This window comes from Octodon degus, unplaced genomic scaffold (assembly GCF_000260255.1).
Source record: "Octodon degus isolate 3935 unplaced genomic scaffold, OctDeg1.0 scaffold00040, whole genome shotgun sequence".
NCBI classification, from domain to species: domain Eukaryota; kingdom Metazoa; phylum Chordata; class Mammalia; order Rodentia; family Octodontidae; genus Octodon; species Octodon degus.
Window position 1 is genome coordinate 5,525,187 of NW_004524616.1, and position 24,703 is coordinate 5,549,889.

At 53.6% G+C, this 24,703-nt stretch overlaps 1 protein-coding gene across 2 annotated transcripts in view; it reads right to left on the minus strand.

Moving 5' to 3' along the window:
* Camk2a (calcium/calmodulin dependent protein kinase II alpha) overlaps positions 1-24,703 on the minus strand; it is a 65,466-nt gene that overhangs the window by 12,657 nt on the left and 28,106 nt on the right. The window contains exons 4-15 of one of the 2 annotated variants that reach the window (XM_004631299.2): positions 20,882-20,936; positions 20,071-20,136; positions 19,891-19,963; positions 17,129-17,231; positions 15,863-15,946; positions 15,635-15,729; positions 14,612-14,734; positions 14,189-14,272; positions 12,667-12,709; positions 10,173-10,213; positions 4,837-4,869; positions 3,848-3,896 (exon numbers count right to left, since the gene is read on the minus strand). In XM_004631299.2, coding sequence (XP_004631356.1) covers positions 3,848-3,896; positions 4,837-4,869; positions 10,173-10,213; positions 12,667-12,709; positions 14,189-14,272; positions 14,612-14,734; positions 15,635-15,729; positions 15,863-15,946; positions 17,129-17,231; positions 19,891-19,963; positions 20,071-20,136; positions 20,882-20,936 — 849 coding nt within the window. The remainder of the gene's footprint in view (positions 1-3,847; positions 3,897-4,836; positions 4,870-10,172; positions 10,214-12,666; positions 12,710-14,188; positions 14,273-14,611; positions 14,735-15,634; positions 15,730-15,862; positions 15,947-17,128; positions 17,232-19,890; positions 19,964-20,070; positions 20,137-20,881; positions 20,937-24,703) is intronic. The other variant, XM_004631300.2, reaches the window with a different exon arrangement.

Consider the following 24,703-nt stretch of genomic DNA (forward strand, 5'->3'; position numbering starts at 1 on the left):
CTTGGGACCTGTGCCACCACCCTGACCTTCTCTGCATAGACTTTAAGGCCTTCCAGCTTGTCATATCATGAGCCACTGTGCACAGTCCTATTTCCCATGGGTGGCTTCTTAAGATAACACAGGGGGTCCAACAAAGAGACTAAGGGTTTATATTCTGAAGCCAGACTCCTAGGGTTTGGATTATTGCTCTGCCACCACTGTATGCCCTTGGGTAAGAGACTGCCCCAAGCCTCAGTGTCCCTACATTATGACAAGGATACTAATAGTGCCCACCCTATTGAGGTGAGGTGAGGCTATGTTGGTAGAAACAGCTAGCACATACGCAGTCCCCACTGGGAGCTAGCTGCTGTTCCAAACCCCTAATGTCAACTCATTCTAGTAAATTGTGAGGCCTCTAGTCAGCATTCAGAACAGTTCTTGCTCTCTATAAGAGCTGCCATTTTTACCATCTGGAAATCTCGAGTTGGAAGCTCATCCCAAGCACAGCCTGAGTCTCTAGCCATGGCAAGACTGTTTCCCAGGAGCCTGACGTGCGGGGCTCAGCCCCCACTGCAGCCTTAGGGATGGCACTCTGCCAGGCAGCCCACTGCGTTGGGATGCAGCTCTCATCATGTGGAGCACCTTCCTTCTGGGTGAAATCAGTGCCCCCAAAGCCCCAGATTAGGGTCCTGGTCTTCTTTTTGCCTTCTGGGTCCCTAATGTGAGCATCGCCCCCAACAGTGTAGGGCTTGGAGCCTCCAGGCTGTGGTCTCCTAGTCCCGCCTCCAGCTGGCCACCTACTCTTCAAGCTGTCTGGACACTTCTGTGAGTGTGAAGCATGTCTCAGGTGTGGCCTGGACAGTGTAGAATAAGAGGTGTAGAGTGGCACTCTGTGCTCTCTTCAATCTTGGATGCTGGACGTCCACGCAGGCAGCATGCTGTGTGCCTCGCCCTCCAGCCACTGCACACCTGTGTCAGCCCTTGGGGCCTAGCAGGCAGAGTCCCCTGGCTTTGTTCTCTGGAGCAGAAGAGCAAAAGGCCTGGGCACCTGAACTTCTCAGACCTGAAGTTCGCTCTGGTACTGGGCCATTTCCACACCTTCAGGGGGCCTGCCCCTTAGCTCAGTTCTTTAAGTGGCTGTTTCAACAAAGCAGTCAGGCTCAGGTTGCCGTGGTTTAATCCCCAGAACTCAAACCAGTCAAAGCTGCTCTGAAGGCATTCGGAGCCAGAAAAAAAAAAAAAAAAAAAAAAAAAAATCACACCTTCAGCACCCCTGGTGCTGTCCAGGGGTTCAGCTAGCAGCAGCTCTGGCGTTTCCCCTCTGCGAGGAATTCACCCGAACAGTGCAGGCATGCTTCCCTACTGAGGCCCAGAGAGGGCCGGTTGCTCTCTTAAGATGGTCTCACAGCACTCTGAGACCAACACAATGAGACCACTATGCCTCAAATTTCCCAGAATGTCTGCCCAGATTCTGAGGCAGCCGTGAGGGTTGGAGACAAAATTAATTTTGGTGAGAGCTGTTCAGGAGGAGGCAGGGAAATGGGGAGAAGGCCCCTAGGGCAAGAAGCCTGGGCTCTGAAATATTCATGTCCCTTCCTCTCCGCTGGGGGCATCTGTTCCCCGGAGGCTGACATACCTAATTAACATTAATGTCAGGTCAGAGTCCGGAGTCCACTCCACCAGCTGCCATGCTTGCTTAGTAAAATCGCTTAACAAGTTAACGCCAGAAGATGTTCTTGTCCCCTGGAGCTTGCTGTGGGCCTGGGAGCCTCCTAAGGGACAAGGGTTCTTCTCTCCTCCACACACTAGGAGAGGTTCTCTTCCTGCAAGCAGGGTCTCTGGGGGGTTTTGTCATGGGGACACTGAGGCAGGGGGTGGCTCCTAGTTCTGTACATGCCTTTCCTCCCCTTGGGCCACAGCATCTCCTCTGTAAGAGGGGCAGAAGTGAACAAAACTTCACACTAAATTGTCCCACCCTGGTCCACCTGAATGGTGGTAGGCCCCAAGAGTGTAGCCCAGAGCTGCAGCTGGGGAGAAATGTCTGCTGGCTCTTGCTCCGCATTCACAGTCACACGCAGTATGTGTTCCATTCCAAATGGCACTCTGCGTAATGTACAAATATTTGTCTTAAATAATCTTTCAGTAAAATGGATATTCCAAGATATGTTGTATAGCTTCTTAAGAAGCCAGTTTGTAGACATTCAACTATGAACTCCAGTTGGAAAAGGAAAAAAAAAGAAATTAAGATATTTTTATATTGCTATCACATGCTAAACTGTGCATGTATGTTATGTGCAGCTTCTCATTTCATCTGCATGGTATTGCCAAGGCTGGTACAATCATCCTCACCTCCTTACTGTTATAAGGCTCAGAGAGGTTGAGAAGCTGCCTAAGACCGTCCAGCAAATGTACTCCAGTGGAGTAGTGCAGAGCAGGTCACCTCCATGACTCCTGTCTGCTCTGAGGTCAAGAGCCTGAGACCACACCCTGTTGCCTCGGAATCGCAAAGCCTGTCTCCTCCCATTGAGGCAGAGAGCCTCACACGGGGGACTGTGGTAGGAAAGTCGTGTCCACCGCAGGTTTATGGAATTGGAATGCCCAGGAGCAAAGCTGGGACTGTGACTGGAGAACCAGATTTGGGGAGCCCACAATGCGGACCCTTACTGGAGATCCTGCTGCATGTTAGAAAGATTGTCTCTGATGCCAGGCAGTGGTGATAGAAAGGCCCCCAGCTAGGGACGCCCAGAAGGATACACAGAGGCAAGCTCATCTTCAGGCTCTGGAAAACTCTTCCAGGGTCAGGAGGCAACTGTGGTGCGTGGTGTGCAAAGCTGCCGACAGCCTGAGTCACAGTAATGACTATCACTGCATTCTTTTCAAGGCAAAACACCTAAGCTCCTGAAAAATGCCACAGCTGCCATGCTGTGCTCCCTTTCCATATTCCAAAGACTCCCCAGAGGTCCCTGGTACATGCCTGAATGTACCAACCCCTGAGCTGCCTGGCCATCCTGTCCTGGCACACAAGAAGAGTCAGGCACAGTGGAGCAGAGGGACACTGCCAATGCGTCACAGATCTGGTGTCCCAAGTGCACAGAAGGAAGCACTCTGCCCGACCTTCCAAATGCTCTCTACACAGGAAGACCCCCAGGGTGATGGTGGTCAGCCAAGCTCTGGCGGGGTCTAACTCCCAACCTGTCTCTTGTGGGCCAGGTGCTCCAAGGCCTCCAGCCTGCTTCCTTGGCCAGACAACTGTGCTTATCATGCTGTCCACCTCACAGGGCTGCCATGAAGCTCTGGTACGCAGGTCCGGACAAAGTACGGAGAAGCCCAGGTCTTGGGGGTGTTCATAGGGCACAGCCCTGCGTGCTACTCGATTTCTTGTCTTGTAGCGCCTCGCAGATACCTTTGCTCCTCAAGTCTTCTTGCAGCTTTTGAGGCCTCTGAGCTGCTAGCTACATTTGCCCTGCATTTCTGGTTGGCGCTGGGCAGTCCTGCCTCCAACTGGGCTTTCCAGATTTTTGTTGTCCCTTCCTTTATTATTATCACTTCATGTTTTAAAAATCAACTCACTAGAAAACAAACTCCAAAACCCTTATTCCAAAGTGAAAATTTACACCATTATACAATATGTTAAAGTTTTTGTCTAATACACATTAAAGTAAACCTATGACCCTAAATAAGGAAAAATGATGTGTACGCCAGGCCACACATGGGGACGCTATGCCCCACAGTGTACCCAGCTTTTAGGAGCCAAGCAAGGCTCTTCCCAGAAGCAGGAAGCTGGCTGGCATGGGCTCCCGGTGCAGGGTGTGCCAGCAGGCACCAGCAAGTCTGGGGCCCAGACGCCAAAGGCAAGGCCCTTCCCTACCTTTGGTGTCTTCGTCCTCAATGGTGGTGTTGGTGCTCTCCGAAGATTCCTGCCAAAGAGAAGAAGGATGGTGGTGAGGCCTGCCTGCCCAGAGGGACAGAGCATGGCCGCCTGGCTGCCTGGTGCTGCTGCGACCTCTGGGCACCTCATGGCTCTGCTGTCCAGGAGCTTCCTGCAACCCTGCAGACCTTCCAGCCTGAGGAGGAGAGGACCCACTGAGCAGGTGGTGGGGGCCAGGTTGAAGGGATGCCTGCAAGGAGATCCCTGGCCTTTCTGGAAGAACTGAGAGGGGGATCCTGTGTCCTTTCTGCTCGAGGGGGCAGGGAGGGGTGTAGAGGAGCAGAGAGACAACATGGCAGCCACAGAATGGGGAAGGAATACACATACTGGCAGGAGAGGAAGACAGAGAGAGGGACGCCCAGTGTGAGAGAGGGTGGGCTTTCCAGAGGGGAGAAAAACCACACAACTGCGTGAGACAGCCATGGAACCAGAAGAAGAGGGACATGGGCCACCGTTGCTCATGTGGTGCCCCCGACAGAGGCAAGGCTGGTGGCTCCTCTGCCTACGTAGCCTGTGCAAGCTCATGGCAGCCTCCTAGCAGCTGTAGCTTTATCCAAACTAAGCCCCACCCTGGCTACGACTGGTAGAAATCAAGACCCGAGATGAGTTCTAGAGCAGAGGGGCAGGAGAAGCAAGAAGCCAGGGTGACATGGGCTTGGGTTCAGATCCACCTTTGTACCCCAGGAGCTCTCAGTTCTGCCGTCGGCCTGCTGACCTGAGCCGTGGAGGGAGGTGTCAACAGAAACACGCAAACAACACACACACACACAACACACATATTGTCACACGAGGCACACGTACCACGCACGCCCTGAGCACCCTCTCCCCGCCCTGGGTTCCAGTGCAGCCTGCAGGAGGGAGGCAGGAGCAAGGGAGCAAGGGGCCGAGGCCCAGCATTTACCGGCGTGCAGGAGACGGCAGACACTCACCATTAACTGAACGCTGGAACTGGACTTTCTTTTCTGGAAAAACAAGGAGAAGAGATGGGACAGGAAAAGACACAGCATGAAAACGGCAAGGAGCAGAGAAACAACAGGGCAGGTTTGGAAGGAGGATGGGCCTCAGGGTCATCCTCTGTGGTCCTTAGCTGGCCTGGCCTCAGAATAAGGAGTCAGGGCCACCAGCCACATCAGGCCTGGTGGGGCCCAGCCTCTCAGCCTGAAGTTCTGGGTCTGTGTGCACAGCAGCTGCCTGGGTCTAATGATCTAGGGGCCAAGCTCAAGGCCAGCCCTCCCTTGGGCCAGGGCTGCCCCCTGTACCTCATTCTGAGAGACATCAGAATGGCTCTTGGATGCCAGTGGCCTAAGGCCTCCAGAATCCAGTGCTCTTGAAGGACAAAAGGTTCTCAAGCCTGAAGGTCAGACCAGTGGAACCGCTATGCTTCCCAAGCAACTTTCCTAAGAGTTGGGACCCACTCCCACATAGGGAGTCACTACTACTATCACTAGAGACACTGTATATTTGTTGGGTTTTTATTACTTTGCAGGGTGGGGGATAGAATGCAGGGCCTTGTGCATGATGGGCAAACACTCTACTATCGAGCTACATGCCTAAACTCAGGAAACCTGTCAAAAGCACACAGTAACAGATCCCCTCTGAGGAACTTGATAACAAGGTCTTAGTGGGATCTGGCCACCTCCACTCTCAACAATTTCTCCAGGTGACACTGGGGATATCAGGGCCACACACAGAGGCCTGGAAATGCTGCTTGCACTCACAACTTCCCAGCAACTCTCTGAGAAGCTCCTTTATGCTGTGAGAGACGCTGAGTTGCTGCAGGAAGTGAAGCTGAGTCTAGAGCCTGAGTCTCACGACCAGCCAGCAGCAGATCCCAGCATTGGAGGGATTTGTGATGTCTCTAGCATTGGCTGTGGAGCCAGGGGTAGGTCCAAATGCAGATCGCTTTCTCCTGCCCTCACCCTCAGAGCCAGAAGTCTTAAAGACTTGAATTCAGGTGAAGGTTGATGGCCCAGCAAAGGACAGTGCGCTGCCAGGTCTGCTCAGAACCGCCCTAGCGGGGCAGAGGATGCAGGCCCTGAGTCAGGGTTCTGTCTTTTGCTGGGGATCTGGTCTGGTGCCCCTTACAGACTCACCCTACGTGTGATGCTGCCCTTTGTTCTGAGAGGCCAGGGTGAAAGAAAGACTTGAGATGCCTCTAAGGTAGTCTTGTGCCATTAGGGTCACTGAATATTCCCTGAGGGTTGCAGGTTTAATTCTGGGCTTTCTAACTCCAAGATCCTCTGTGCGGCAGGACCTAACCCTTAGCTTCCAACCAGGGCCTCCACAGATGTGAAGGGGCAGCTCCCTGGGCAGCACTTCCATGCTAATGTGCTCACAGAATGGCAGCTTCCCAGCTGGGCTGGACGGTGTGACTTCACAGCCAGCAAACTGCAAATGCCACTCTCCCCTCCTCTGCTCTCCTCTGCTCTCCTTTCCCTCCTCTCCTCTCTCCACTCTTCTCCTCTCTCTACTCCTCTCCTCTCTCATGCAGGCTTCCTTCCCTGGCTGGAGCCAGGCCAGGCACAGTGTGTGGAGAAGGGGACAGGTCCACATGGCTCAGCTGTCAGCAGAAACCCGAGGAGCCGCACAGGGGCCAGGAGGTTCCAGGCTGGACACGAAGAGGGAACACAGAGCAGAGACTGCATCGGATTTGGACGCACAGTGACAGGATGGGACATGGGGAAAGAGGTCACAACGGCATGGATGGGACACCAACAGGGGCAGTGAGTGCAGTGAGGGGTGGAAGCAGTGGGCATCTCCTTGGAGAAGCCAAGGCCCTAGAGGTGCCACTGCTTGGAGAGAGAAGGACTCAGTTTCCCTGCATCACAAAGGAGGGTGATACCGATCATCCCACGATGAACAGTGCTTTCATGTTCGGTTGACAAAGGGGCTTTCACCAAGAGTAGGGTCACCACTCCAGAATCACACATAGAAGTGAAGTTCAAAGCTTAGCGAGGGTGGTAGAAATTGAGTGTGGTCAACATTAGCCTTGAAGAGCCCTGCAAGGCCCATAAAGCACAATGATGTCACCTCTGTAACTTCAGCCATTCAGTCTTTCCTCTATCGTCAGAACCAACCTCTGTTAAGCTCTAGCTGGAATGGCAGTTTGTCTCAAAGGACCAAGTTGTAGGAAGAACATGGATTTCCTTCCTTTGGGGCTCAGCCTGTTTGCTATGCTGGCTCCACCAGATCTCCCTGATAGGACTTGCTTGCCAGCTCTTGCCAGCACCTGCTACACTTCCCTTATACAGGCGACAGAATCCAGGACCAGGGTTCTTGAAGGGAGGGAATGAATGGTGAGGCCTGGACTTAAACCCACACTTTAAAAAAAAAAAAAAAAAAGGGTTTCACTGTGCAGTTCAAGCTGGCCTTGAACTCACTGTGTAGTCCAGACTAGCTTCAAACTTGGGGCGATCCCCCCGCCCCAGCCTTCCAAGTGCTGGGATTACACACCTGAGCCACCATACCCAGCCAAATACATATTCTTGATTTGAGGAAAACATGACTGAACCTGTCTGCCCCCACTGCTGCCTTTTTTGCTCCTTCATGAATGACACATGACAAACCGGGCTCCTGAAAGCCTGGGCCAGGCCTGCTGAGTTACTCTCACCTTCCAACTGCAAGGGAAAAGAGGCTGAGCTACAGAGACGGCCAAGCCACAGCCAGCCTTCAGTGTTCCTTAGCCCCCCAGGTCCCTCTACAAAGCCACCTGGGCTCTGTCCTGTGCTGCAGGATGCAGGACATTGTTCAGCTGTGCCCACTGGAAAACTGCTGTGACAGCAAGGAGCCCTGTGTGCGAGGCGTCCCTGCCCTCTGATATCTCGGCCCTGCCTAAGAGGGCCTAGGTGTGGAGCTCATCCCATCCCAGCCCCAACCCCAGCCCCATGCCCACTGTGGCCTTCAGCAGCCTTTGCCAGGGCCCCATCTGAGAGCCCAGTAGACAGCGGCAGCTCATCATCTTCAACCGACCAGGCCCACAGCCTACCAGCACCTATGTCCTTGGCCCCACATACCCCACACTGGGACCAGGGAGACCACTTTCCCCAGGTGCTCTTCAGACTCAGCTTAGTCTCTGCATCTCTCCAAAGGTGCTCCCCTGCAAATCTATTACCCATTAAATGGGTAGGAAGCTCAGCTCACAGGTACCCCAAAGAGCAGGTAAGCCAAAACCTAGTGCCAGAATCTGTAACAGGTGCCTACTAACTTTACAGACAAGGTTGCCTTTGATCCATGGCTTCAAATATTTTCCTGAGCAAACTTTTAGTTTTCAAGACCCAAAAGCCTCATGGAGAACAATAAAGATTATCCTGCTGGTGGTCTCTTCAGGATGTATCACATATTAGCACTGTGCTAGGCACATTATACTAGCTAACACACATATATAGCCCTAGGAGCTGGACACCCTTCAAACCTCACTGCATAAAAGGATGGATTTTCTTTCTTTCTTTCTTTCTTTCTTTCTTTCTTTCTTTCTTTCTTTCTTTCTTTCTTTGGGGGGGGGGGCTGGCTCAGGATGCCTCAAGGGCAGGTCTGGTAAGGCATGAGGATCTGGGGAGCAAGCCAAAGTATCCTGAGCCTAACTGCTTTGCTTAAGCAGCCCACTTAAACAACTGAGCTAATGGGCAGGCCCCCCTCACTGAATAAAAGGAAACACAGGCTCAGGGAGTTGAAATGATCAGCAGCGATCTAGCCACCGATTGACCCATCTGGCTTTCCTAATGACCATGACACAGAGCTGTCCGGTTAAAAGGGGTGCAGAAAGCCTAAAATTTTGTACACCAAGCCCCCTCCCCTTTCTAACTCCACTCCAGCTTATCTGCTCCCAGGAGCCTCTGGGCTCCACAGAGCTCAGTTTGAAAACCACTAATTTTGACAGATTAGCAAATAACTGTGTAGAGTCATGCCTCTTAATGCCAGACACATTTTCAGAAGTGCATTGACATGATTGTGTCGTGGTGCTATCTCACACAGTCCCTCAGAGAGTGTGGCCCACTGCACAGCTGGGCTATGTGGCAACGTCTATTGCTCCATACAGCCTGGTACTGAACTGAGCACTGTGGACAACTCTGTCAAAGTGGTGCTTGTGAAGCTAAGCAATAAAGGTACTGTAAAAATAGGAATCTTGGCCCCACTAGAGCTTCTGCAACCATTTCTGTGCCTATAGTCTGTGGTTGGCTGAACCTGCAGTCCTTGACTGTATTGTTTAAGCATCCAAGAGACAGGAGAATGGAAGGTGAGGTTTTGTTGCCTTTTGTTTGTTTGTCTATTTCTAAAGTGGAAATCTTGGAAATGACCACCAAGTCACGTCTCATCCGACACACCCAAGGGAAACTCAAGAAGGAGAAAGTTAAGGGCAGAGGCGTCCGGCCCAGGCCTCTTCCCACACAACCTCTGACAGACAAAACCAGTGGCCAGAGACTATCAGTGCCACTGTAAACAAAGCCATGAAGCCTCCAGCATACCTATAGGTGGTCAGGCTCATAGAGCATCTCATACCTTCTAGGATCTTCAGCCTGTCCAGCCCTGGAACCCCAGCTGGGTGAGGCACTGAGCCCAGAGTGAGACAGGGTCTTGGGAGAAAAGAACCCACAAGGCGTTTGGGGGCAGGGGAGGAGGCAGCTGCAGAGAGCAGAAGACCAGGTCCCAGACAGCAGAGGGAGAAAAGAAAATAGATAGAAAGCAGAGGCCAGCAGAGTGTGGCGGGAAGTAGCTCGGGCATCAAGGGTAGGGATAGGTACAGGTCCTGCCAGGCATGGGAGGGCGTTCCTGCCAATGAACGGTGGACATCAGTGGGGAAAAGGGACCTCTGGATCCCAAAGCCAGAGGGGATGGCTGTCCATACTCTACTGGTTCTTTTGGTTGGACTGATATGTCCAGCAGGTCAGCAGGTCAGCAGGTCAGGGCCCATTCCAGCCCACCCACACTCGGGCAGCAGGGGGTCACTCACCCCCCCCAGGGCCACTTCTATCCCTCCTTTGTGCCCTTGCGCTCACCAGTTCTCCAGCTCCAGAGAACCCCTAAAGCTTCCTCTGGCCGGCCTGTTCTTTGCGCTTACGCCAACCCCAGGCCACCTACCCTCACCAAGCATGCAGAGGGGGTAGACACAGAAAGCCAGGTCTGTAAGCCTGGGGTGGCCTGGCCATGAACAAGAACAGTCGGTCTGGAGTACCAGCAGCAAGGCCCAGGTCTCACACTAGGCCTGAAAGCCAGTCGCCATGGGCAGACACTGCCAGAGACAGGCCCTGCTGGCCTCCGGGGTTCTTACCTTCACGCCATCGTTCTTCTTGTTCCCTCCACTCTTCCCTCCTGTGGAGGAGAGAAAGTAAAGGGTTAGCAACACCAGGCAGGGCACCAGAGCCCACAGGGCGAGGAACAGCAGCATCCAGGAGCAGCCAGGGAGCAGGCGGAGAGTAGACGGTGTGGGAGCAGCGCTGGCTCAGCAATTCCAGGAGACTTCCTCCTCCTCTTCCTCCTCTTCCTCCTCTTTCTCCTCCTCCTCTTCTTTCTCTTTCTCTTCCTTAGTCTTCAGTGGCCCAGGCACTGCCCGCGGCCCACTTGGTGGGCATAAGCCCCAACTTCCAGCACTCTCAGGTAACCCTCCACCTTCATGGATTAAGGAAGGTGTCCGGCATGTCCCGGAACAGTGAGGTTGCTGTTTCAGCCTGGGGATTCCCTCTGGATCCCGGTCACCACTGTGCTGATGGTGGCAACCCAGAGGCCTGGCTGCCTGGCCCAGGGCTGGACGATCTCCCCACTCCCCCATCCTCCTCCCTGGCTCTCTAATTTTAGCCCCATGCTGCTGCGGAGGTCATGTGTCAGCCCTGCCTACTCACTCTGGACAGCTGCAGGCCACATTTTGCTGGTGACAAGAAGCAGATGCCCCCTGTCGGGGCCCACCCTTGCCAGAACACCCATGCCGTGCCTTGCTCCCCAAGAGTCATAAGCCTCCCAGGCCTCTGTCTCTGGAGCCCCACTGGGGCTGGCTGTGTCCCTGGTAGCCAGAAAAGCAGAACAACAGCTCTTAGGGAGGCCTCCGCCTCTGTCATTTTCCCTCCCTCCTCGTTTCCTGGCTGGAGCCCGAGGAGTAAGCACCAGCCAGGAAATGGCAGGAATGCCCAGCCTGGCCCAGTCTAGCATCCGGCTACTCCAGACCATAAGCAAATGCCTTAAACAAAATAGGGATCTCTGAAGTACTTAGCGCAACATTTAGCCTGCAGGCGGCTAATACCTGATAAGAAGCAGCCATGATCAGTTCTGCTCCAGGCAGCCTCCAGAGAGTTGCAGAGTGAACAGAGGGACAGCACACGGATGCCCCCAGGAGCTCTGCGGTCATGACCCTCCAGGCCCCCCATATTTCCACCTATGGCCCCTCAAAGCTTTTATCCAGTCTACTTGCAGACCAAGGGGGGCATACCTCTGGGTCCTCACCTGGGATCAATGACTGCTCATCCTAGGGTTTGTGAGTTGGCCCCGGGGATAGACAGCAGGGCAGGGGCTCTTGTCCCTCCAGCCCAGGGAGTATCACTCCTTGAGCTTCAGTCTGTTTTTATGGAGCTTTAAAGCCAGTGAGACCATAGATTCTGATTTTCTCCTATGAAATCTTCTCATTTTTAAGGGCTAGCAATGTCCCCTCACCCCCTAAAATTTTTTTAAACATTCCTGATTCCATAAAGTATATCTAGAGACTAAATTGAACCCATGGACCTAAAGCGCTAGAGTTCTCCACGATGCTCCAGCTGTTAAAAAAAGACTCTGACTGTCTGGCTAGCTCATCTTTCAGTTTAAAGAACTGTGAGTGAGATCGCTATCTGGGGAGGGGGGAGGAAGGAAGTTCACTGTGGGGGAAAAGCCTGTGTTTGAAGTTCTCACTCGTTCCTTCCTCAGGGCCTCACCCTTCCCAGCTGGTCTCATGAGCAGGTGGACCCTCTCGGGGAAGCCAGCCTGTACCCTGTCAGACTGACCTCTGGCTGAGGTGCTAGCCCCAGCCCCCATCTGAGGGCCCCTCGGGTGAGCTCTGCCTTATCTGCCATCTATATCTGTGTGGCTGCCCTGGCAATTCCCAGAGCTCCCCAGAGACAGGCCTCTGGAGGCACTGGCCGGCCACTGGCCCATGGGCCAAGAAGAGCTGCTTGCTAAGCCCTGACCATAATCCCTTCCCCTTCTCTCTTTGAGGCCACATGCCCAGGTAGCTGGGCACTCCCTGCCTTAACCAGCCTGGCTTTGGCTAAGGGCCAAGTAGGCTCCTGCCCAGGCCTCTCGGTGACCCAGCTTGGTTAAGGACACTCAGGCAGGCTCTGCTTCAACCTGGCCCTATGATCTAGGATGTCAGAACTCAGCTCCCCAAGGTTGAGATTGTTTCCTCATCCAGAAAAGAGGGATGGGCCAGCCCCCACTGCCTGTCACAAAGCCTTGCTCAGCACAGGACTCCAACAATATGGGACAATCCAGTCATCTCCCTACATACACACACTGGACCTGGCTCTGTCCCTCCTGGCCTGAACCCCCAAATTCCAGGTTTCTCCTCTGGCTGGCTCAGCCTGAGCATCCTAGTGCTGCTGGGAGGCAGGAGGGTCAGACTAATCTCCAACCTAGGTCTTGGCTTGCTGCCTGCCCTTCTGGGTACACGTTTGTGGCTTATGAGCAAGACTATGGTCACAGAGTCCTCTGCAGGCCCCACTCAGAAACCCAAATATCCCACGAGACAATGTTCCCAATAGACCAGTGCAGGGTTCACTGGGGACACGGGCCCCACCACCTACCGGAGAAGTTCCTGGTGGCCAGCATGGTGGTGAGGATGGCTCCCTGAAACAGATAAGAGGGGCCAGAGTAGAGTGACAGAGAGAGGAGAGGCAGAGAAATGGAGGGGTGTGGGCAGGGGCAGGCAGTGCTCCTTGCGGAGACCAAGGCAAAACCTCTGCCTGTCCCTCTATCTGTCTCCCACATCACCTTGCATCTCCCTCCCTGGAAAAGTTGCCTTCGGTTGGCACAGTTCATGGGACAGGGCCATCCCAAGAACAGATATTAATAGGTCCCAAGGCCTGGGAAAAGCTGATAGGCCTGAAGGAACCTGCCACAGAGGTTCCTAAAGGCTAAGGAGGTATCCTAAGCAAGGACGGCAGACCTCATGCCCCTTTGCCTGGCTGATGGTTCCTTGCTCCAAAACTAGTTCATCTTTCCTTGACCTTTGGGTCAGAGGCCAGGAGGATTCTCATCGTAGAGAAACCCTAAAGGGAGAAACTCTCCCAGGTTGCTGTCTGCTTCCGACCTAACTCAGCCATTCTCTGAATCTGGAATTCTGGAGTGTTAAGACTCCCTGATTCCCACATTTGAGACCCCTCTGTGAGGCAGCTTCTTCTGGAGGTGGGCTGGGATTTGGTTCTCCTGACCTCCTGCCAGCATCACCCTATGGCCCATGTCCCCACACTGGTCCTCATTCCAGGTCAGGAGCAGTGAGTGAGGATGTTCCCCTGAGCTGAAGCCCCACATCTGTCCCTACACATCTGCTCCCTGTTATCCTCTAGCTCTAGCTTAGAGCTCCTTTTTCCTAGCTAGGGTTGGTCTGGTCCTGAGGGTGCAGCTCAGGCCCCTCCTGGTTGCTGGTGGCTTCCTGGAGGCCCCAATCTCTCTCTCTGTCTCTCTGTCTCTCTGTCTCTCTCTCTCTCTCTGTCTCTGTCTGTCTGTCTGTCTGTCTGTCTGTCTGTCTGTCTCTCTCTCTCTCTCTCTCTCTCTCTCTCTTTCTCTCTCTCTCTGAGTGACTCAGCCACTCCCCCTTATTGTGGGCTCCTGCCCAGTCAGGCTTTGCCTGCAGGGCTCTCCACAGCCAACTAGAGCCACTTGAGGCCCTCCAGGGGCTGTGCTCACATTGGCAGTAGCTTATACAGGCTGTCTACTCTGCCTGAAACATATACCTGTGTTAGCTCTACACAGGGCAGGTCTCCGCTTAAATGCACTGGCCCTAGGGAGGCCTCCTGGGACCCTGTCTGGGTCCTTCCAGACCTGGAAATGCCACTGCCTGCCAAGTTCCCCTCCTGCTCTCACACAGCACTTACCACTGCATGCCATGTCTGGTTACTTATCTGACTGTTCCACCACCAGATGCTCGGTCAGGGTGGGGACAGGGTCTGATTCATTGCTCGCTCCCCAAAGCCCCAGCCTGCTGTCTAGTATGCAGTAGGTGTTCAGCAAATGCTTGTCAAAACAGTGAAGAAAATAACTATCAAGCAAGTCTCACAGTCCTTGGGCTACTCCCTCTTCTGGGGATGGAGGGTGGGGACCTGTTACCTTGAGTTTCCTCCTGGCGTTGAACTTCTTCAGGCAGTCCACCGTCTCCTGTCTGTGCATGCAGGAGGCCACTGTGGACCGGTGCTGCAGCGGGGAGAGGGACCATCAGGGATGGCAGGCTAGAGGACCAGCCCACCCAAAGCTTCCAACAGCAGTGTGGTGACAGCGTGCAGAGCATGCTTCTTTGTTCCAGGGAGTGATATGAGGTGCTTGGGATGTTGGCACTCACCAGTGCCAGTGGCATGCCCAGGCATGATGCCAGCCTGGGACATCCCTTACTTCTCTATCACCCACAAGTTTCACAGCAGGGCTAGAGTTCCTTGCATTAAGCCCTACAAACCCCATCCTGGAGCTGAGAGGCCAGGGCCAGGGCAGGGCAGGACTTTGTGGGCCTCCTGGGAGTGCCCACCAAGGAGGACTCACCGAGATCCAGGGGTGCTTGAGGGCCTCTGCAGCTGTGATTCGTTTGGAAGGATTAATGGTCAGCATCTTATTGATCAGATCCTTGGCTTCTGGAGTGACGGTGTCCCATTCTGGTGATGGGAACTGGAAGGGGCAGAGGGGCCAGATTTGCCCAGACTGCCCCAGGCCACCCCTGCGATCCCCCAGCCCCTGACTGGCAGGGGAGCAGGCAGGGGTTCTAACACCTATCCACTGGGGCATCGACCACCAGGTGTGGGGCTCCTGAGGAGCAAGGGAGGGCCAGGACCCCCTGACTGATCAACCTGTTGCCAGAGGAAAAGGAAACCATGGTCAGGGTCCAGACTGCAGGACCAGAAGTCTTAGGCTCACATCTTGCCTCCGCCTCTGGGGCAGGAGACCTGTGTAAATCATGTGACCCTCTGGGCCACCCTAGGGATGGAGCCAGGTTTGAGTGTCCCATAGAACTCCTGGTGTGTGGCTGCATGGATGTCAGCCTCACAGAAAGCAGGCAGATGCATGAGTCTACCGTGTGGGTTCAAACCCCAACTGTCATCTCTTAGGTATATGACCTGGACAGATGCCTCGCCTCCGTATGGCTCAGCTTCCTGGTCTGTAAAATGAAGCTGATTCCTGTGTCTGTCACAAACCAGTGTGAAATTAGATATAATAACATATGTAAGACATTCAGAAGAGTGCAAGAGAAATGCCAGGTAATGATATTGTTGATATATAGGAAAGAAAATACGGTGTGAGGCCTCCCCTGTCTTCTAGACTCTGCTTTGGTGTTCTTTTGCCCTCTGGGATCCCAGGGATACATCCCATCAATTTGAGCCCCTAAACGTTATGGACCTTGTGACCACCACCTGCTTCAAGCACCCCTGGGATTCAACTCCTGACCCAGAAGTGAGTGACAATGGGACCTAAGTCTTCTGGAAAGGCAAAAGGGATGTGTCCTTAGATACTGGAAGGGGATCAGAGGATGGATGACCAGACAAGGTGGCTGGAGAGAGGAGCGACACTCACATCATAGGCGCCAGCTTTGATCTGCTGGTACAGACGGTGCTGGTCCTCATCCCAGAAGGGGGGGTACCCAACCAACAGGATGTACAGGATGACCCCTGGGGAGAGGACCAGGAGAATCTTCAGCCCCCTGTGGGGAGAAGTCATGGAGGGAGGGGTGGAGAGAGGGGCCAGAGAGGGGTCCAGAGTCGTGGGCACCTGGGACACTAAAGGACAATTGGATGAACTCACCACAGGCCCACAGGTCCACAGGCTTCCCATATGGGTCCTTCCGCAGCACTTCTGGGGAGAGGTATCCAGGTGTCCCTGCGAACCCTGCTCCCCAGACACACAGACAGGCAGACACACACACAGAGGTGGCACGTGAGTAACCTGGAGCAAGACCCTGCGGGAGAGGGGACGAGGTTGCCCTGGGGCTGGTGGAAGCAGCCCTGCCGCCTCGAGCTTGGGAGGCCAGCGAAGCCTCCAGAGCAAGGAAGACAGCTACACCACATGCCTGCACCATGCCAACGCCCCACTGAAGGCAGCAGAAGCGGCCCCAGCAACCCTTCCCATCGGGTTCCTTCTCAGGATCCTGAACAACTCTGACCCAAGTGGTGGCCACTTCAAGATGACATGAACTTGCCCTGTCAGCCCCAAGCTGAGGGCTGAGCTTTTGCCTGCTCCCTGTGGAAGCTGTCATGGTGTGTTGGGGGCCTCTTCCTAACTCTGCCTTAGCCCCTACGTCCCTTAGGTCCTTTCTTTACTTTCTGGGCCTCAGTTTCCAAATCTGTCCAAGGATTAGGGCTTCCTATCTTAAATACCTCCCAGTGTTGTTGAGAGACCAAATGAAATAATGGACCCCCCAAAACACAGAAACAGTTGCTAGTTATGAAGTCTGAGTGCTAGCCATCGAGCCGGGGACTTCTGTGCCTGGTCCTCATTAATCCTCATGTAGCCCTAGATGAACAAACCACTATTATATTTATTTTAGAGATAAGGAAACAGAAAGTTGAAATAATTCACCCAAACTCACACACAATAGCAGGGTCAGGATTTGAGCTCTGTTCTTAGCCATGTTTTAGATGGCTCAATGAAAAGTAGCCCCTGACAGCTGAAATGTACCGAATCATACCAAAGTTTCAAAGCCCGCTGGATCGTCTGAGTTTAAATCCTGGCTTCACACTTGAAGGGCCCTTTTCAATGTTTCGTAGCCTATTGCCTCATCTGTAAAACTGGGATTCTGATCTCTGGCATCCAGGCATAGCAGACCTCGCGGAAGCCCTTCACACATGAAGGAGCCACATTTCTGCCTCAGTGGCCATCCTGTCCTTGCACCTGGTCCCAGGGCCGGGGGGATGGACAGTGCCCCACGGCCTCCGGGCTGAGTGGCATGGGCTTCTGCTGCCAAGTCCCTGGCTGCCAGAAGCTGTCTCCAATCCACCTGCTTGGACAGAGGCCTCTCTGAGGCCCGAGTGTCAGCTTAAAGGCCACCCTGCCACTCCCTGCCCCACTCACCAAACCATGCCTGCTGCTCCCCCTCCACCTCGATGGCCAAGCCAAAGTCAGCCAGTTTCACGGCAGCACCCTTGAGCTTGGAGGCCAGCAGCAGATTCTCCGGCTTCCCAGGACCAGGGAGAGAGAGGTTGGGGAGAAGGCACGAGACAGTCAATAGATGGAGTTCACCGATGGCACTTGGGCTTCCAGGAGGGACAGAGTGACTCCTGGGGCCCAGCCCCAGGACCCTGGTTGAGTCCCCGAGAAGGGGACTTTTGGCAAGCACATCATCTTCTACAGCATAAAGACCTTTCCTCTGTCAGTCACCCCAGTATCTGGAGCTGGGGCTGAGGGAAAAGTGGGGGCAGGGATGGGGTTGTCCAGCCATCAGACAATAAGGGAGCAGCAGCAGCAGCAGCGTTCATGGGGCTCCTATCGTGCACCAGCGTGGGCTGAGTGTGCTGCTTGCATCCTCTCATTTACCCCTGCAATAAACCCTTGGCATAGGTAGCGTTACCCCATCCCCCACAGCGGCCTTCTTATGCACCTTGAAACAGTCCTGCACCTTTGCACTTCCTGTTCCCTCTGCCTGATGTGGTCTTGCCCCCACAAGCTGCTCTATATCCAGGTCTCACACCTTGTCACCCCCTCAAAGAGCCCCTTGTGACTACTCCATCTAAAGAAGGAGACCTCAGATATCTTCCATCCATCATTTTTACCTAAGTATTTGTCCTATACCTAGAGATGAGGAGTCTGAAACTCAGAGAGGTCAAGCGGCTTGACAAATATCACACAGCTGGCAAGTGGTGGTGGGGGCAGAATCAAGGGGAAGACTGACTTTCCTTAAAGCCACTTTGGGATGATAGATGATGGGGCTTGTCCATGAGACCACAGCTGGCCTGGGGAAAGTGCCCCCCACACACACACCTCTCAGGCACTGTGGCTGCCACCATCCACTGGCCCAGCCCCCTAGAACTTCTCCCCTTTCTGCTGGTCGCCTTGCACCTCAAGACCAAGAGCAAATGGGAGACCAGCATGAGACTGTCACTTAGATGACCTCGGTTCCTGATCCAGCACTGGCATCTGTGTTCTGTGGGGCTTGGCCAAGTTACTTCACTTCTCTGAGCTTCAGTTTCCTTTTAGAGAAACTGGGATGATGCCCAGCTGTCCGGGTCTGGATTAAGCCAGATTATCCATGCAAAGCAAGTGCAGCTGTGACAGTAAGTGCTCCACGAACATCACTGATATTGACTGCTTGGGCTCAGCATCTCCAGAGGCAGAAGAGGCTCCACTTCCTTTCCGGCTGTCCCAGAAGGGCTTCTAGGACCCCACCTCTGACCTTTCACTGTCCAAAGCCAGTCTGGACCCAAACAAATATAGAACCTTCTTCCTGGCTCACTAACGCCTCCTTTGTCCTCAAGGGACTCTGTTCCCATCATCTCCTGGGTCTGCATAGCTGTCCTGCCCTGATTTGATGAATGTGCCACTAATTAGAGTATCTGGCGTGGCCTGAATTTGGGCTGCTCTCCTCCTTCCTGCTCCTGTGCAGGGCCTGTAGCTATAATGGGAACAGGCCCGGGGGAAGAGCCTCCCTGCAGTCTGGCCAGAGACCCTCTTCAATTGCACACCTGCCTGTGCATCTGGACCGAGACCCATGGAGCTCACCCTGGGCCACAGGCGAGAAGCAGGGACTCAGAAGTGGCAGGGCTCAGTTCAGGTCTCTGTGCTTCAAAGAGGGCCCCAGACCACCTGAAGCATGCACCACAAGAATGGTCAGGGTAAGGAGGACCTAGAGTTCACATCTTTGGTGGGAATAGGACCAGAGGGACTTCCTAAAGAGCTACCCAAGTCTCTCTAGAGCCCTTCTGAGCTGGAAGCTTGATCTCAGTGTGGTTCCAAATATGTTTCAAGGAAAATCTCTCACGACAGGAAACTGCAAAGGAGCATTCCCCAGTGGTGCTGTGGTGACCCCACATCACCTTAAAGGACTGCTGCAGGAGCAGGAGCTAGGTTAAGCAGCTCCCTGGCATTAGTGTCCAAGGTCACAAGTCCGGGATGAGAAGGCCAGGACTCCCTCTCCAGAGCTGGATGCTCTGGTACATAGAAGTGCTGTCCTTGTGCAAATCCCTTGGACTGTTTCAGCTTTCATGGTCTATGTTCTCCAAATCAAGGGTGACCAAGCTCTCAGGCACTGCTGCCATAAGGCCCAGCTCGGAAGCTCCGTGGAATCTGCTGCCAGCAAGGCTGTGAGGCCTGGGCCAGCCCTAGCTGGCTTGGTCCTCCTGTCCAGCCCCCTCTTTAGGCAAGAAGAGGGAGGACTCAGAGGGCCTCAAGTCTTGGTTTCCTTCTCTGCTACTTGCCACAGACCAGAGCAAGAGGCACAGTGCTTCTGTATCCCAGGCACTGTGCTATCTCACTTGACAGGCGCCCCAGAAGCTAGGGTTGCCGTGGCAACCACTGCTGTCAAGAAGCTGAGGCTCAGGGAGGTCAAGGCAGTCAAGGCCAAGTAGCTGGAAGGCATGCTGCCCTGCTGGGAGACAGACCCAACCTGACTCCTTCCATACCTCCCTAAGGCAAAGTAGATGGGCCAGAAGCTGGGGGACATGGGACCCAACTGCAGCCCCTCTGCCTTCCTGAGCTCAGTTTCCTCACCTGACAGTTGGGGAAAATATTCACACCCACCTAACTTGGAAAATTAAGGGGATTCCAGTGCCAACCGGCCTGTGGGAGGCAGGAAGTGCAGAGGGCAGGGGCTCCGGGGCTGCGCCACAAGACATGCTCACCTTCAGGTCCCGGTGCACCACCCCCATCTGGTGGCAGTGCAGCACAGCCTCCAGGATCTGCTGGATGCAGTGACTGGGGAGAGAGAGGGCATTGTGGGTGAGCGCAGGCCTTCCCAGGAAGCCCACAGCAGCCAGCAGGGCCCTGCCCCAGGTGCACTGCCAGCCACACCTGGCACTCACCTGGCATCTGCCTCACTGTAATACTCCCGGGCCACGATGTCCTCAAACAGCTCCCCACCAGTGACTCTGGGGAGACAGGCATTGAGTCAGCTTCCCACAGAGGCTCCAAAAGGAGCCAGGCAGGGCCACCATAGGGCAGCCATCCAACTGCTCTTCCGGGACACCCCTCCTTCATTGACCCCGCTGCATCCCTGTCTTTCTCTGCAGCTGGGCTCTTCCCAGTGTCTCAAACCTCAAATCACAGCTCTGGACCCAGCTCGTGGGCACCTACCAGCTGTTTAGGCTTTTGTGTTTGTTTGTTTGATGCATTTTTTTCTCTTTTTTTAGAGAAGCTTTGAGCTCCAGAAAATTAAGTGGAAGGTGCAGAGGTTTTCTCTACACTGCTGTCCCCAGCAGGCACACCTCCCATTGTGAATCACCCCCAGCTGGATTTCATAGAGGAGACCAATGATTCCCCACTGCCTGTCCAAGAACCACCGATGCCCATCATGTCATCACGGCAAACATACTAAACAGATTTACAAGGAAGCTCAGTATGAGTGGCAGGCTTATCAGCACCACTGGCCACAAATAGAAGAGAGACAAATCTCTGATGACAGTTAAAAGGGTGTGGTGTCTTAGCAGGAAAAGCAGCTTTCACGGCTTGGGTAGGACACCTGGGCATGTTGCACACTGGGCAACTCTGGGCCAGATGAGGAAGTTCCGCCTAGCCTGGAGGCCTTTGGGACCCCAGAGGATAAGGGGCCCCATGAGCTCATCCTGCTAGGACAGTCCCACACCCTCAGCACACCCCAGGGTGGTCCAGACTCACAGGTCGAAGATCAGGTAGTGGTGGCCCTCCTCAGAGATGCTGTCATGGAGCCGGACTGTGGGAGGCCGAGGCAGGGGGTTACGGCTGCATGCACTGCTCCCCACCCCCACCATCCCTCTGACTCCTCCTACCATCAGTATCCCAGTTTCTCAGTCTCGGAACACAAACTTGGAGCCAGGTGCTTTGACAAACTCAGATACAGAAAAGGCTTACTGCATCAAGCCCTCACAGACCCCATGCATTGCTGGGAGAGGTCTGGGCATAAGGACTAAAGAGTCTCATTTGGTCAAATTTGGTCAGCTTTCTACAACCCACAGTCTTGCTGGCCAGACAAAGAGCCTATAACTCGAATCCCTGCAGCAGACTGGCTGTGTGACTTCCGGCAGGTTGCTAAGTCCTTCTGAGCTGCTCTGTCCTTGCCTGAACTGTGAAAATGACACTGTTGAACTTGGAGCCTTGTTCTGAGAGCTCTACCGGGCAAGTAGTCGGTACTTTCTCAATGCTGGCCCACAGCTGAGAGCCCTGTTCAGCCTCCAGGTCTGAGAAGCTAATGGAGCCATGGAGGCCAAAGGTGGGAAGCCGAAGGTGGCGAGCTACATCCTGAGTTCTGACTGCTAGGAACCTGTCCTCTCTTGACATCTCATTTACCAATAGCAGAGGCCAAGCCTCCAGGAATTCGGAGCTCCCAAAATTACCCCTGAGCTTTTAGAAAGAAGGGCCTGAGCGCTGAGACTGACGCTGGGGGCCCTCACCTTGTCAGCCAAGGGCAGGCTGTCACAGGACAGGGCTCACATCCTTCCCTGCGCCATAACCTAAAAATGTCCACAGAGGGAGGCTGACTCCGAGAGCTGGGATCCAGCCACACAATGGGAAATTACACAGCTGTTAAAATCATGCGGCAGTTATGTATCCACTGGTTCAGAATCATCTCCAAATTATGTTATTTAATGAAAAAGCAAAGTGCAAACCAATGTGCGTAGTTCTTTTTTAAAAGGATGCATTTGAGCTTATAAATGGCATGAATCTTCCTGGAAGAATACAGGGAAGTGGGCATCGGAGCGCCTTTGGGGAGGGAGTCGGGGACAAGGGCACAGAGAAGACTCCACTTTTCACTGTCACCCCAGCACTGCTGAAGCTTTGCTTTGTGCACACATCCCTGACTCAGTTCTGAGTCTCCCAAACTGCTTATGGCTCTCGGCTTTTAAGTGAAATGTGAAGGATGGCAGAGAGGCAGGTATAAAATACCCTGAGGGGGGACCTTTGGGGACAGGAGATAGACACCAGAGATGAGGGAGCACAGATGAAAATCACAACCCTACAGCCCTCTTAAGTGACCCTACATACTGGTGAATAGTAATCAAAAGACGTTTAAGAGAACCTTAAGAGTACAGTCCCACTTTAGTCAGACCTACATTAGGTGAAAACCCATGCCCCGCTACCCAGACTCCACAATTAGGGTGGTCCTCTCTCTACCTTCCTGCGTTCTGCCCCATGCCTCTGGCTGTTAATCTGCTGCAATTTTTAGTGCCTGCCAAACAAATGCAGGCTTAGTCTGTTAAACATAGATGCTTATATAACTGTGTTTTTGGTTTACGGGACGCAGCAATCTTATGTCAGTGCCCTGCCAAGGTCCCCTTTGGTAAGCAGGGGTGTCCCCTCCTCTCCCTGGCTGCCAAGACAGCTGGCTGCTCACAGCACTGGAAAGCCTGTCTTGGGCTCTGCCTCCAAGGAAGCTGAGCTGCAATAAACGCCCAGGTGTATGTGAGAGAGCCACGGATTGCAGATCACGAGGAAACAGGCATCACCAGATGTTAGCTCTAGATGTGTAGTTCATAGGCCCTTCGCAAGGTCTCCTCACTGATCCACAATAAACTTGCACTGTTATTGGGCCAAAGTGGAGTGATTAGAAGCCTGTTTTCCTCTCTGTCTTCTTCCATGTGGCCTGGGGGCAGACCCTTCCTGTCTACTTTGGCTGGGAGTGCTCCTGACTTGCCTGCCCTGAGTGTGAGAAAGCCATGCAGCAGCCAGATCACCTCTGCAAGGAGCCTCACAACCAGGTCAGTGGTCCTTTTATAGGAACCCCAGGAGGATGAGGGGGCAGACCCATCCGCAAACCAGGCAGCTCAGCCCGACAGAGGAGGTCCTTGGGGCTTAGGGAAATGGGCAGACCTCAGGGAGGTTTTCCTCTGTGCTGCTATAAAGGGCTGCCCCTCTGAACCATGGGCAGGGGCACGTGTGCTGCATTTTAGTCCCTACTCAAGCACAACGGTCCTGGCGTTGGCCTTGCTTGCTGAGAGTAGTGGACTATTGGTCCGCTTGTATCTGTAGCATTGTGCGGCCACTCCATTTTTGAAAATAATGTCACAGAAAAGATAAGTCTTCAAATCATTTAGAGTCATGAATTTCTGACATTCTTGTGACATTCCCAGTGGCTACAGTTGTTGTCATGAAAGTTGAAGGGTAGTATTTGTTCCTTTACCTGTGTGCCTCTGACCACCACACACTTGATGTCTGCCTGGGAAACCGCGGAACCTACATGGGCTCTGGACTTAAGAGGTTCAGTTCCCAGATTCACCTCTTACAAGCTGTGCAATTTTGGGCCAATGTCTTACTGTCTCTGAGCCTCCATTCTTTAGAGTTGTGCTAATGCAACTAGACTCCTAGGGAAACTAATGTGTTGATGTTTGTGAAGCATTTAGTTTAGTGCCTGGCACTAGGAATCATTAAATGAAGACACTGCCATCCCACGCCACTGACCAGCCACACGCGTGACGTCACACACTCAACACTCAGGTTGTCCCTAGCACAGTGAAGTTCTCTGCACCCTTGGGGTGGCTTTCGGGGCTGTGCCCCATTGCAGGTGGTGATGGTACAGAGATCAGGAGCAGGAGCCGGGAGGCAAATGCTCTGTGCAAGGATCAGCTGGGTCCATTTGTGCGGAGCCAGGGGCCCCAGACCTGGTCGTGGGCCAAGCCATGGACACACACAGATGTATCTGGATTTGACAAGGAGGCAGCCTAGAATTCAGTCAGGTGCGAGAGCCTCTGCACTTGTTTGAAAAACATTTATACTCTCTCAGCGCTCCCAACAGTCCTAGCAGGTGGGAGCCATGGTTATTTCCATGTCACAGGGAAGAATACTGAGGTTTAGAGGCTCACAGTCAAACACGGCCTTGACCCTGGAGTTCAGGCTGGAACCCGGCATGTCTGACCACAACAAAGCCCATTCTCTTGGCTGGCATGTTGCTGTGGTTGACACCCATGACCAGCAGTCTTGATGGCTCGGGGCAGGGATAATCTGAGGGGCTCTGGGAAAAAGGATGTCCTCTCTGGGTGGGAGCAAGACAAGGGGAGGGGACAGCTTAGTGACAGCCAAGCACTGGCCTGACGCCTGTCTTCCTGCTATGGATCATCATGTCCTGTGAGGCAGATATAATTCACATTCTCCAAATAAAACTGAGCTTCAGAGAGGTTAAGCCATGCCTCCAGGGCCACACAGGAATAAAGGAACAAATCCAAGATTTGAGCTGTATTCTGTCAGCCCCAGAGCTCATAACTTATTCTCCCTTTACAGCTGAGAATGGGAGGGAAAGGGAGACACAAAGAGAAGAGGCAGCATTGACCTGGGATGGCTGCGATTGTGGAGCAACACTCTCTCTCTCTCTCTCTCTCTCTCTCTCTCTCTCTCTCTCTCTCTCTCTCTTCCCTTATACTTCCTCCCAATTGAATGCCTGTAGGAGAACCAAGAGGTTTACAGTCAGAGATGCCCCAGCCCCTGCTTCCTGGTGGGAGTGGGGCTGGTGATGAGAAAGGAGGCTAGCCA